The sequence below is a fragment of the Convolutriloba macropyga genome, unplaced genomic scaffold (assembly GCF_964194025.1).
Source record: "Convolutriloba macropyga unplaced genomic scaffold, txConMacr16.3 SCAFFOLD_6008, whole genome shotgun sequence".
Taxonomy (NCBI): domain Eukaryota; kingdom Metazoa; phylum Xenacoelomorpha; order Acoela; family Convolutidae; genus Convolutriloba; species Convolutriloba macropyga.
This window is the reverse complement of record NW_027451266.1, coordinates 1-14439: the sequence shown is the minus strand read 5'-3', so window position 1 is coordinate 14439 and position 14439 is coordinate 1. Positions and strand designations below refer to the sequence as shown.

At 34.3% G+C, this 14439-nt stretch overlaps 1 protein-coding gene across 1 annotated transcript; it reads left to right on the top strand.

Moving 5' to 3' along the window:
* The first annotated feature begins 10285 nt into the window (after nt 1-10285).
* LOC142356520 (tryparedoxin-like) lies at nt 10286-14187 on the top strand. The gene is made up of 3 exons (XM_075408410.1): nt 10286-10560; nt 12902-13428; nt 14031-14187. The coding sequence occupies exons 2-3, from the start codon at nt 13043-13045 to the stop codon at nt 14185-14187; spliced, it is 543 nt and encodes a 180-aa protein (XP_075264525.1). The 5' UTR covers nt 10286-10560; nt 12902-13042.
* Nucleotides 14188-14439: the final 252 nt, after the last annotated feature.

Here is a 14439-nt window from a genome sequence, read left to right as displayed (position 1 = left end):
AAATGGAGCGATAAAGCGAGTGGTTTTGCGGCTTGAAATTTTTTCGTTCTAATTTTCAAGTAGACTGAGAGAACGGTGTATGGACAAAAATTCGCTTTCTCGCTAGTGGTTTTTTTTGTTCCCATGAGGCATTTTCGCCTTATTTTTACTGTTTTCAATTTTTTGATAGAATTTGTTTCTAATTGGTTTTACCAATCAAGTCTTATTCCCTTCCATGTCTAGGTTTTTGTTTAGTCAATGAAAATATTAATTACTTGTCCTGCTATATGTTGTTGGAATTCAAATAATTTGAATTGTATTGGGACGCTGTCTTTTAAGATCTGTTCACGCATTTTCATGATTTTTGGAGTAGTGATTTTGGTCACGCTTAAACAGGATGTGGAGCAAAAAAGCGAGTGGTTTTCGGGCGTAAAATTTTTTCACCCTAATTTTAAAGTGGAGTGAGAAAACGGTGTTTGAACCAAAGTTAGCTTTTTCGCTATTGGTTTTTGTTCACATGCGGCAATTTTACTTTTATTTTCTACTGTTTAATAGCCGCAAAGCGATAGCGGCTATTATTGGGGACATCGTGGTTTTTTTTTAATTCGTCGTCTCCATCGATGATTCTTACGACCTGACTTCTTGGAATTGACTTCAATGACTTCTATTGCTTTGCAGTTAAAATTTATGTACGTGACGTCGTTTCTGCTTTTAGGTCAATTGCGTGACTTACCTCACTCAAAAAAATGACTTCTGAACTCACTTATGGAACTTTAATTTTTTATGAAGATTTACTAGTTAATAGTGTGCATCTAAGTAGTGCCAATCTTATATGCCCTAATTCTTGATTATTAGTCTTGAGTTTTTGATTTCGAATATCAATTTTGAAATAGCTCTTTAAGGGCTTTTTACTTATAGAACGTATGCGTCAAAAAATTGACAGTCCGAAGCTAACCCAAAAAGTCTAGTGGTCTATTAAAGGACTGGTGGTCGATCTGTCTATCTTATTTCTTTAGGTGTTTCAATTCGTGGAAGGCCACGAGCGTCTATCGCGGCTATTTTCCGGCAATCTGCCGGCTATGTTCTTCAATTTTTTGTATCGGATTATCTCTAAATGTTTTTTTTTCTCAATCCATTCATAGTTCATTCTACGCCTAGTTGTTTGAATCAAGTTTTCCTTTTTCCTTTCTCTTTATTCGCTTTTTTTCTTATCGTTTTACATAAGTCACCGCTTTTCACTTTGACATCTGATTTACCTCACTCTCTGTTTCAAATTTTCCTTTCTCTTTAGGTGTTTTTGGTTCACATGTGGCCTTTTTGAGTTGATGTTTTTTATTTTTTTGATGTATATTTTGGAATTGGATTTTTGAATTCAATCATAGTCCATTCAAGGTGTAGTTTTTTTAGTCGATGAAAGTTCTTCGAATTGTACGTCAGGACTTGTCCTGCTATGCTTTATTCGCTTTACTTCTTATCGTTTTACATAAGTCATCGCTTTTCACTTTGACATCTGATTTACCTCACTCTCTGTTTCAAATTTTCCTTTCTCTCTAGGTGTTTTCGGTTCACAAGCGGCCTTTTGGAGTTGCTTTGTTTTTTTATTTTTTTGATGTATTTTTTGGAATTGGATTTTCGAATTCAATCATAGTCCAATCTAGGTGTAGTTTTTTTATTTAGTCAATGAAAGTTCTTTGAATTGTACATCAGGACTTGTCCTGCTATGCTTTATTCGCTTTACTTCTTATCGTTTTACATAAGTCACCGCTTTTCACTTTGACATCTGATTTACCACACTCTCTGTTTCAATTTTTACTTTCTCTTTAGGTGTTTTTGGTTCACATGCGGCCTTTTGGAGTTGATTTGTTTTTTTAAATTTCTTGATGTATTTTTTGGAATTGGATTTTCGAATTCAATCATAGTCCATTGTAGGTGTAGTTTTTTTTTAGCCAATGAAAGTTCTTTGAATTGTACGTCAGGACTTGTCCTGCTATGCTTTATTCGCTTTACTTCTTATCGTTTTACATAAGTCACCGCTTTTCACTTTGACATCTGATTTACCTCACTCTCCGTTTCAAATTTTCTTTTCTCTTTAGGTGTTTTCGGTTCACATGGGGCCTTTTGGAGTTGATTTGTTTTTTTTTAATTTTTTTTAATGTATTTTTTGGAATTGGATTTTCGAATTCAATCATAGTCCATTCTAGGTGTAGTTTTTTTTATTTAGTCTATGAAAGTTCTTTGAATTGTACGTCAGGACTTGTCCTGCTATGCTTTATTCGCTTTACTTCTTATCGTTTTACATAAGTCCCCGCTTTTCACTTTGACATCTGTTTTACCTCACTCTGTTTCAACTGAATGGAATTTAAAACTGATTCAGCAACTTTGCTCAAATAATGTTTAAGGTCAGGAGGTGATATCGAGAAATCAAAAGAAATTGGATAAACAATAGAGCCCGGGCACTAATAACTTGTTTAACGAAAAGACTAAGTGCATTAAGTTATCAAAGTTCCTTAGAGTATGCTGCTAATCGGTATTATGATTAAGCTTTATGTCCAACAATATAGTGGCTGAGCTCGCCAATTGATTGAAGGTAATTAAACCGCGGCCAAATTATAACACTTTTTGACACTTAAAAGAATACTAGGCTGTCGTCTTTCTTTTTCGTGTGTTTTGAAAGTTTCTTAGAGTTACTGCTAACATGTGTTAGTATTAAGCTCTTTGTTCTCCAATTTAAAAACGAATTCACCATATTTATCTAATCCAATGAAACTGCAGAAGAAATTAGAGTACTTTTTAACACTTAAAAATATTAGACTGTCGTCAATTTTATTTTTTTCAACAGTTTCAACGGCCGCTCTTTTCCAGCAATCTGCCGGCTATGTTTTTATGTCATTTGAGGCATCCAATCTGGTCACACGTACCTAAAACTCAAAACTCTTTGTTAATTGCTCTTGAACGTAGTTCATAGCAATTATTGTAAACGTGTGTCTTTTTTTATGCGAATTTTTGCTTGACAATTTTGACTTTCCAAGTGACTTTTACGCCCTTGACTTTTTGCGTTTTACGTGATCTAAAATTCTTCAATCACAATTTCCAGCAGCTGAACTCAATTGGCGGCAATTTAATACTAAAAGTCAAATGAGAAGTGCGACCAAACTGGTGCCATTTTCCACTTTAAATCTTAATAGTAGTATATGTTAACCTCTAATGTGGTTATTTGAAGCCCACTATAGAACTTCTTAGTCCCATTTAGGCTCCCCCTCCCCCCTCCCCCGACTGAAACAGGCTGCAATTGATTAGAGCTCCCACTAGTCGTTCAAGAGCAATTCTTCCGACGTTTAGTTGGTTATGTTTTTTTACTTTAAATGCTCAAGTTATTTGCTGGATATAATGTCCATGATATAATGTCCCTAATTAAATGTTTTTTGAGGTACAGCTTACGGAAACAATTCTTTAGTGAGACAACTTAGATCAAACAAAACCAAATGAAATCATCTCTTGCGCCTCATTAACATAACTCGGTCAGCATTGATCAAAATGATTTCATTCAATTTTATTTGGGGGGGGGGGGGGGGGGTTTGGACCAATCATGTTTAGTGGATAGCAAGCAGTGTTCATTAATGATACAGGTGGTTGAGCTGAGTCAGACTGTGACGCCATTTGACAACAACTCCATTCACTCCATCGCAGCTGAGGAGTTCGAAGAGGAGGAAGAGGAAAGGAAAAGTGACATAAGCGGAGGACAGCCTCCCCCTCAGAGTGCCAACAGTAAACAACAATAAACACGAAGTAAATGGAATCAACGACTAAGAAATCAATCAATGACTTCTATCACTTTTAACTGTTATCTATTTTCAATTATGTCAAAATGTGCCGAAAATGCTCAAATACGAAAATGCTCTAAACGAGCGAAATACCCCTAAGTGACAAAGTATCCTTAACAGCTGCTGATCGGCAGTACACAGTCACAAAATGTCAAATAGTTGTTGTGATAAATAACACAACGTCCAGGGCTCTATTGAGCAAAACATCTGAAAATTAGCCCCTCGTTTTATCCTAGTTATCTTCTTACGTATTGAGTAACTAATAATCGTTAACAGTATGTTTGAATGTTGTCGGAAATAAAAGATGCAACTTTAACCCGCAGGGGAATGAAGACATCTTTAATCTATAGCAATTTTGAATAGTTGTATTTTTATTAGCTATTCATGACTCTAAGTTAGGTACGAATTGAAAAATGTGGAAACGTTTTGTACATTTTTTCTTTTAGCTTTTTCTTTGAAGGATAAAAAGTTTCCTGTTTGTATGATGATATGAATAACTGATAGAAGTAGAGTTTAAATCGCTACGAATTTCATGGTGCAGTTTTAACATTTAATTTTAGCCGAAGGAGCTGCCTTTCTTTTGTTCTTCATTTTTTAGCTTCACATAACAAATTATTTTGCACCCTCTTACCTAGATTTAGCTGTAAATAATTGTACAGTTCCATGTAGATGCTTGTTAAAAAAACGTGTAAATATTGTAAATTGACCATTCTTTCGTGTGAACTCTTTTCTGGAGTTTTTTTACTGGTCGCCCCGACTTCTAATTGCTCTCGAACGAAACGAAGCAATTACTGTAAACGTTTGTCTTTTTATGCAAAAATTTGCTCGACCGTTTTCTTCTACAAGATCTTTCATTTTCCTTTCTCGAGGACGTTTTCACGCTTGACTATTTGAATTTTTGAGTGATTTGAATGAAGCTTATTCAGAAAAGAAGTCAATGTACAGTGCACGCGTAAAAGATTAAATTGGCTAGCGGTGGTCAGTCGCAATATTAAGTTTAAAATTCGAAAACCCAAAAATAATGCCGTTTTAAGATTGTAACAACCCAACTGTTAGCTAACTCCATACACTGTTAAAAATTAGTGCTTAGAGAACTGGAACCTATTATATCCAGAACCACCGCAGGCATGCGAACGTTGCACCAAAGCTCTGCTAAAGTAGCAATTTTGTTAACTTGATATCTCACAATCTTAACTTTGATAATATTCAAAAACAATCAGTAATTCGAATTTGAATTCATATATACTGCAACATATTATCGGTCAAACGTAAAAGCTCCAAAAACGTACACAGTAACACGTGATATTAGACGACAATACTTTTTTCGATGTTCATTTAACAGGTTTTTGTCCGGTGTTATTGACGTAAAAATCGGTTCATAAACGGTCAAATTTCTAGAAAACCTAAACTTATTAAGCCTAAAACCACCTTAATCGTTACATATCGTGGTTATATGAACTTAAAGTTAGGTTAAACGAAATTTTCCCGAACTCTACGTATATTAGAACGTGTTATACAATTGTTTTAAAGATTAATAAAAACTCTATTCTGATTGGATATTCGTTCATTTACTCCTCTTTAACACACAAACTGGGTTTTTGCAAGATTGACTTCAGCTGTTCGAGAGCCAATACAACAGGAACCAGCACACGTTTTTACAGACCCATATGCTGCATCAGTGTGCATTGACGAACACCAGGAAAATGCAATCAAACTGAAGATTTGAATCATTCGAGTACTGTACGCTGAAATTTAATTTCATTTTAAAAATTAGTGAATTAAATTATTTTGATTCTTAATGTATTTTAAATAGTACATTGCGAATAGTTTTTCGCACAGAAACTGCTTGGTCATAACAGACAAATCAGCCTGTCGTTTAAAAAGAATAAAGACTACAATGCTGATGAACTAATCATAAACTTATTTGTTCAGGTAAACTCCAAAAATCAAGAAAACGATTTTTTCTTAACAAAAAAATTTGTTGTCTTGCTTAATATCATATTTTACAGATAACCGATTAGTAATTCAACCGGACCTCAGATTGTTTAATTACTCTTAAACGTAGTTTGTAGTAATCATATTACTCCTGTCGGTCTTTTTTATGCGATTTTTTGCTTGACTGATTTTTCGTCTGTTTCAGCTCAAACTGTTTTGGAGACTTATACTTATGGTGTGAAGGGCGGTTCTTAGAGGTTGAAGACACCCTCACAGTTGAGCCCCCCCCCCCCCACTGTTGCCTCCAACCCCCCCCCCCCAACACACTGTTGCCCCCACCCCACTGTTGTCCACGCCCCCCACCTCCCTCTCCATCCCCCCCGTGGACCCCACGCCCCCCTCACCGTGGCTCCGTTCGAACAACCGATCGCTAAAATCACGCAATTTTATACTAATTTTCACAATTTTTTTTCAAGCTTTTTGAAAATTTTTGTGTTTTTGAGTTCTTTCACCCCTAGTTGTCAAGAAACCGCCTCTGGGGTTTTATAATAAGTTACTGAATACTTTTTAGTAGTAGTGGAGTGTTTTCAATATTTTGACATCACGAATTTTTGCATTGTTTAAAAAAACGTGCAATTTTTTTTATTAATTTTGACATTTTTTTTATTATTCACGTCTTTCCAGGGGCCACAAAACGTCCTTAACGGTTTGATAATAAGTTACCGAAAAAATCTTATTTCCCATGGAATAGCTTTCAGTTTTTAATATGACAAACTTTAAACTTTAGCAATTTTTTAAATAAAATTAGCATTTTAAACTTTTTTGAATTTTTTGTTTTTTTTTAGGTTTCTCCAGCCTCAAGAGCCACATAGTTTCCTCTAGGGTTTAATTATAGGTTACTGCCTGCATAGCTTCTGGATGTAATGGAAAGTTTTCAAGATTTTAATAGCAATTTTTAAAAAAAATTTGCAATTTTTGCAATTTTTCAAAGTTTTATTTTCAATTTTTTTGAATATTTTGTCATATTTTTGGGCACCTGGGTCCTAGGGACCTATTCCAAGGTTTGATGATAAGCTGTCGCATAGTTTCTAGAAATAATGCAATGGTTATCAATATCTTGATGACTCCAGCTTAAGCAACTTTTGATAAAAATTTTTTTCAAATTTTCGCAAAATTATTGTCATGTTCCAAGTTTATGGATCTTTAAGAGCCAGTGGCCAAAGAAACAATTTAAAGTTTGAAATAGGGATTAGTCTCGTGAGACAATTAGATGGTTTTGAAGATTTTAATATCTTGAGTTTTAGCAAGATTTTGTTAAAATTTGAGACTGGTTTCAAAAATTTTTGAATATTTTTGTCCTTTTCTGAGTTTAACGATCATTACTGGCCAACAAAGCTTATGAAGTCTTGCATATGGGTTACTTGGCATAACTCCAGAGACTAAAATATTTTTTAACATTTTTACTGCGGAATCACGCAATTTTATACTAATTTTCAAAATTTCTTTTCAAGCTTTTTGAAAATTTTTGTGTTTTTGAGTTCTTTCAACCCTAGTTGTCAAGAAACCGCCTCTGGGGTTTTATAATAAGTTACTGAATACTTTTTAGTAGTAGTGGAATGTTTTCAATATTTTGACATCACGAATATTTGCATTGTTTAAAAAAAACTTACAATATTTTTCCTTAATTTGACATTTTATTATTCACGTCTTTCCAGGGGCCACAAAACGTCCTTAACGGTTTGATAATAAGTTACCGAAAAAATCTTATTTCCCATGGAATAGCTTTCAGTTTTTATTATGACAAACTTTAAACTTTAGCAAGTTTTTAAATAAAATTAGCATTTTTAACTTTTTTGAATTTTTTGTTTTTTTAGGTTTCTCCAGCCTCAGGAGCCACATAGTTTCCTCTAGGGTTTAATTATAGGTTACTGCATAGCTTCTGGATGTAATGGAAAGTTTTCAAGATTTTAATAGCAATTTTTTAAAAAAAATTGCTATTTTCAATTTTTCAAAGTTTTATTTTCAATTTTTTTGAATATTTTGTCATATTTTTGGGCACCTGGATCCTAGGGACCTATTCCAAGGTTTGATGATAAGCTGTCGCATATTTTCTAGAAATAATGCAGTGGTTATCAATATCTTGATAACTCCAGCTTAAGCAACTTTTGATAAAAAATTTTTTCAAATTTTCGCAAAATTATTGTCATGTTCCAAGTTTATGGATCTTTAAGAGCCAGTGGCCAAAGAAACAATTTAAAGTTTGAAATAGGGATTAGTCTCGTGAGACAATTAGATGGTTTTGAAGATTTTAATATCTTGAGTTTTAGCAAAATTTTGTTAAAATTTGAGACTGGTTTCAAAAATTTTTGAATATTTTTGTCCTTTTCTGAGTTTAACGATCATTACTGGCCAACAAAGCTTTTGAAGTCTTGCATATGGGTTACTTGGCATAACTCCAGAGACTAAAATATTTTTTAACATTTTTACTGCGGAATCACGCAATTTTATACTAATTTTCACAATTTTTTTCAAGCTTTTTGAAAATTTTTGTGTTTTTGAGTTCTTTCAGCCCTAGTTGTCAGGAAACCGCCTCTGGGGTTTCATAATAAGTTACTGAATACTTTTTAGTAGTAGTGGAATGTTTTCAATATTTTGACATCACGAATTTTTGCACTGTTTAAAAAAAACGTACAATATTTTTCCTTAATTTTGACATTTTTTTATTATTCACGTCTTTCCAGGGGAAAAGGACAAAAATATTCAAAAATTTTTGAAACCAGTCTCAAATTTTAACAAAATCTTGCTAAAACTCAAGATATTAAAATCTTCAAAACCCTCTAATTGTCTCACGAAACTAATCCCTATTTCAAACTTTAAATTGTTTCTTTGGCCACTGGCTCTTAAAAATCCATAAACTTGGAACATGACAATAATTTTGCGAAATTTTGAAAAAAAACGTTTTTACTGCGGAATCACGCAATTTTATACTAATTTTCACAATTTTTTTAAGCTTTTTGAAAATTTTTGTGTTTTTGAGTTCTTTCAGCCCTAGTTGTCAAGAAACCGCCTCTGGGGTTTTATAATAAGTTACTGAATACTTTTTAGTAGTAGTGGAATGTTTTCAATATTTTGACATCACGAAGTTTTGCATTGTTTAAAAAAAACGTGCAATTTTTTTATTAAATTTGACATTTTTTTTTATTATTCACGTCTTTCCAGGGGTCACAAAACGTCCTTAACGGTTTGATAATAAGTTACCGAAAAAATCTTATTTCCCATGGAATAGCTTTCAGTTTTTAATATGACAAACTTTAAACTTTAGCAATTTTTTAAATAAAATTAGCATTTTTAACTTTTTTGAATTTTTTGTTTTTTTTTAGGTTTCTCCAGCCTCAAGAGCCACATAGTTTCCTCTAGGGTTTAATTATAGGTTACTGCATAGCTTCTGGATGTAATGGAAAGTTTTCAAGATTTTAATAGCAATTTTAAAAAAAAATTTGCAATTTTTGCAATTTTTCAAAGTTTTATTTTCATTTTTTTTGAATATTTTGTCATATTTTTGGGCACCTGGGTCCTAGGGACCTATTCCAAGGTTTGATGATAAGCTGTCGCATAGTTTCTAGAAATAATGCAATGGTTATCAATATCTTGATGACTCCAGCTTAAGCAACTTTTGATAAAAATTTTTTTCAAATTTTCGCAAAATTATTGTCATGTCCCAAGTTTATGGATCTTTAAGAGCCAGTGGCCAAAGAAACAATTTAAAGTTTGAAATAGGGATTAGTCTCGTGAGACAATTAGATGGTTTTGAAGATTTTAATATCTTGAATTTTAGCAAGATTTTGTTAAAATTTGAGACTGGTTTCAAAAATTTTTGAATATTTTTGTCCTTTTCTGAGTTTAACGATCATTACTGGCCAACAAAGCTTTTGAAGTCTTGCATATGGGTTACTTGGCATAACTCCAGAGACTAATATATTTTTTAACATTTTTACTGCGGAATCTGGAAGCTTTTTAAAAAAAATTTTCAATTTTTTGCAATTTTTTAAGATATCAGTTTTTTATCTGATTTATTTGAGCTGCAGTGTCGAATCAAGCTAAAGCTAGCCTCACTATACCGTGGCTAGCTACCGACGAAGCTAACCGCTCACCGGTCGTTTGAGAGGAATTCCCCGACGTTAGTCGGTTATCTTTTAAATATCTTACAAAACAATATTTTATGTGCAAAATAAGAGAATGAAATATTGCGTCCTTTTGTCCATTGTCCTGTTGTTCCAAAACAACGGAAACAATAAATTGTATAACAGTTTTACATACACATTTCAGATACTAAATGAAAATATGAGATTATATGACGGGACAAAGAATATTAGACCAAAGCACGTTAGTCCAGCGAAAAGTAAATATAGAGACCGGAAATTGTGAATTAACCTATTATCACCTAATTAGCTTAATTAATAGATTAGCGCGTTTGACCATGCCCCTGGGACGCATGGGTGGACGTACGGATCTATCAGAATCTAGCATATTATCTATCTCTGCATTGTTACGTGAAATTTTATACGAAAGCGGGTTTTAAATCAAATTGAGCAGTTCAATTTGGGTAACTTTTATTCTCGATCTATGCTGTGCCGTTTTCTGGCGCCGTTTACTGTATATATGTCTATAGTGTCCTATCACGGTTTGATTCTGCGATGAAATCTTATCAGGTCACAGAGCTATAAGTGAACATTTCCTCTATTATTATTCTTACTGATTTTGGTGCTCTATCAGTCATTTGTTTTCATTTCGGCTCGTTTACCATAATTTCGTGTTAGTACCCCTGGTTAGTACCAAAGGTTATTTTTACCCTAAAAGAATTCAGATAAACATTTTTAAGGTAAAATTATGGTAACCGATTTCAAAGTTAACTTAACCTTACGTTTACCCTAATTTGCGGTTAGGTAAAACTTTAGATTAACGATGGTAAGGTAAATTTACCTTAAAATTAAGTTTTGTAGGGCATCGATGACAAAAATACTCATTTTCAGTAGAACTGAAGGTCGAAATAATTTTGGTTTGGGAAACGTATTGGGAAACCCAATAGTACGGGGGGGGGGGGGGGGGGGGGGCTTAAGTGGACGCCTGCTTGGTGGCAGTCTTGTGGAAAATGTGTACTTTATCCATTCTGAGCTGATACTCATTTAAAAATTACATTATACTAAAAATGTTTTCTCAATTGTCGGTTGCTGAATGGACTGAAGAAAATATTTTTATCAGGTTCTTGGTTTTCGTTTCTACTGGTAGTTTAGCCTGGTTGAAGAATTATATAGCTGCCGTTGTCTCCATGAATCTTCAATTTATCTTAAATCTTCAGGTCTTTAATCTGAAATGTTTAACTGAAATTATTTAGATAGTTTTGCCTTACCTGAGATTTACTCTCCCCCTTATCATGCCTTACGCTTATCTAAAACTCAACAATTTTAACCTGAAAAATTAAGCGGGCGGAACAACCTGAAACGTTAGCGTAACTTGCAAGAAATAACATTATACCCTAATTCTTTGAGTAAATGTTTTTGAGATTTTACTGGTTATCATAAAACTTAAGGTGAAAATTTAAGGTATCGTTAAAGTAAATAGCTAACAAAGTAAGAATTGATTTTTAAAGTGGAATCAGGTGAAAGTTAGTTAAGATGGTGCGTTTTTAAGTTTTCAGGGATTTTTCAGGTTATGTTGCGGTAAGTTAAGGTAAGGCAAAACTACCTGAACGTTTTATGTAAGCTAACGTTTTTTTTTGCCTAACATATATTTACTTGAACTGTATTTGGTGTGATTCATCGCTGACGAATGTGGTAAACCATTTAAGTTATCTCTAAAAAAATTAACAATATTTTGCAGCCATGATCACGTCAAAAGTTATAAAGAGCACCCGCTGCCACGCCGGAGTATGCCAGATTCCGGAGTTGAAAGTTAATATTTATCACCATAATCCCCCCTCCGAATTCCTGACTGATTTTCCGCTGATCGCTCGACCCGGGCTGGTAATTTCTGATAGCAAGGTGTTTTGAGCAAGCACTTATTTATTTTTTGGTGTCTATTTCCATCTTCAAAATTGGGCTGCAGGAATCTCAGAACAACAAATTGCGGTTAGTTTTAAAAGTTAAGTTTTTACAGCAACTTCATTTCTCATGAGCTAGGCCAGCCGTTTGTTTTATATGCACGCGCTAACTTCTCTGTGCAGCACCACCTGAGTAGAAAGCGAATGGCCGTTTATCAGAGTGAGGTGAGATCAGGAATCTCGCCAAATGCTTAAACTTGATTGGCCGGAAAATATTTTTGGTTCATATGAAGATGCACACATTGCTAGAAATGACGAAGTATTATAGTTATTGGGTTGATTATCTAATGGTCTGTTTTGCGACAGTCACATATGCACCATGTGCCCCCAAAACTGCACGTATGTTTTTACATGTCTTTTATAAATGACTCAAAATAATATGACCCTTATCTGTACAATGTGGTTTCGTATCTTCCAAGTTGACTGTATCTTCCAACGCTACTGGGTGACCCTTACTCAATACAGGTGTAAATATGTCACCCATCCGATGTTTTGTCAGTTAGTAAACATGTCTGCTCACCGATGGACGACCGACATACTGGCTCCCAAGAAATCTGACCTAAGTTTGTTTCATATACGATAATGACGAGCAATCAGATCGCGCTGGTCATGGCATCGCACGCATCATTACCCAACAAAATGGACATTTTTTTTGTCGTCACAATCCGTCACGCAGTAGATATTTAAAAGCATCACTAAATGTAGCCACACTGCTGGAGTAGGGCTTCGAATAACCAGGCCGTTGATTGTGGCACAGGAAGAGAAAGCTCAAAAGATTGCCCTCTAGTGGAAGATTGTCACAAAAGTATAAAACCTCATTCAATACATTTTAACTACTTCTTTCCAGTTCGGGTTGCTTAATCATCAGTATTTAATTCTTGAACTCTTCGCTTGTAGTTCGGTTTTAAGATATTTGCTAAAAGACATATAGGACGTAAGAAATAAAATATTATTGAGTTTATGAACAACAATCAGTTTACTTGTTCTTTTTGTTGAAAGGACAAGTACGGTTGATAAATTAAATGTTTTCTAAGCCAACAAATTTATGAAAATTTTGTGGTTAATTCAGCTGACTTGCTTTGCTGGATTTGTCATCTTTAAAAGCAACACTGAAAAATGGCTTCTTGGCCCGAAAGAGTTTTCGGCTACCTTCGGTTCAAAAAGTACGGAAGAGAAGTAAAAAGCGAACTTTCTGCAATCTTGGGCGGAGATGTTGCAACTGGCGTGTCGGACGACAGAAGTCTACCGCGTCTCAAATTTACCAAACATTTTGGCGACAGAAAAAGAGAAACAGAAGGCTGAAAAGATCAAAAAATTTCTCAATTTTGAGGTTTTTGAGCCGACCGAAATGTGCCAGATTCTGGACAAGAATAATGAAGTAGTATCAACGGAGACTTTGACGCAGAACGAGCTCGTTGGGTTGTACTTCAGCGCACATTGGTGTGGGCCATGCAAAGTTTTCACCCCAAAACTGGCTAATTTCTACAAGGACTGCAATGAAGCCAGCAAGACGTTTGAGGTTGTGTTTGTGAGTTCTGACAGGAATCAAGAAGAATTTGACGGATATTTCGGAGAGATGCCATGGCTAACTTTAAGGTTAAATAATGAATATTCTTTAATAACCGCATTTTCCTTAAATTGTTTTTCGCAATTTACTTGAAAAAAAAATGTTTTACATTCATATCTTTTTTATTGACTGTTGGTTTATTGAATCATCTATGAAGTTAGAGGTTTGAACAAAGACCTGCGAAACATTTCATTAATTTAAATTGGTTGCCCCCCCCCCCGCACGCATGATCAATACTTTACATTTTAACGTGCTATATTACTACACGTAACTTGTAATTGGCGGCATAAAAACATTGTGGGTTGACAAAACAATAAATCCGAAGCAAAAATCAACTTAGATTCGCAAAACCGTTTTTTGTTTGATAACAAAGTGTTGTATTTTTAATTTAAAACAGTTCAACTAAAGGATCCATTTTTAAAAACAAAATCCGTTTGTGACGCAAGTTAGAAACTATTTGTTGTTATATAACACTTAGTTGTAGGCCCGCTAAGCTGCATATAGGAGGGGCGGAACCACTTCCACTCAATTTGAAGACGAACAGACTGTGAGTCAGGAGTGACAAAATGATGCGTGAAATTGTAAACAAATTGTTGTTTTTTTTATCGATCATTAACATCAAACATTTCAGGTACAGTGACTGGGATTTGAAAGGGACTTTATCTGAGATGATCAATGTGACAAAAATTCCCACGCTCGTTCTTATGGATAGGAAAGGGGAAGTCGTATCCACAAATGCACGAAGATTAGTTGAAAAAGTAACGGAAAACCTCCCACTCCCCTCTTAAATATGGAAATTGTGTGAACGCCAACATTTTTTTGGTGTACATGCTAATTATCCGGATTCAAATCAGTATAGTGTATCATCTCGACATTCTTGATATAGATACAATACATTGAAGTACGTTTGTATTCACTTGTTTTGTTTATAGCTAGCATGAGAGGTGTTTGTGTTGAAGAATTGAACTCACAATTTTCTGTACAAATTTTACCAATCTTCTGTATTTGTCGGATTTCACCTTAGTGGAGAAAGGGAGGGC

Coding starts and splice junctions, on each gene's coding strand:
- LOC142356520 (XM_075408410.1), top strand. CDS start 13,043: ATGTTGCAACTGGCGTGTCGGACGACAGAAGTCTACCGCGTCTCAAAT. Junction 13,429..14,030: donor ATGCCATGGCTAACTTTAAG/GTTAAATAATGA, acceptor CAAACATTTCAG/GTACAGTGACTGGGATTTGA.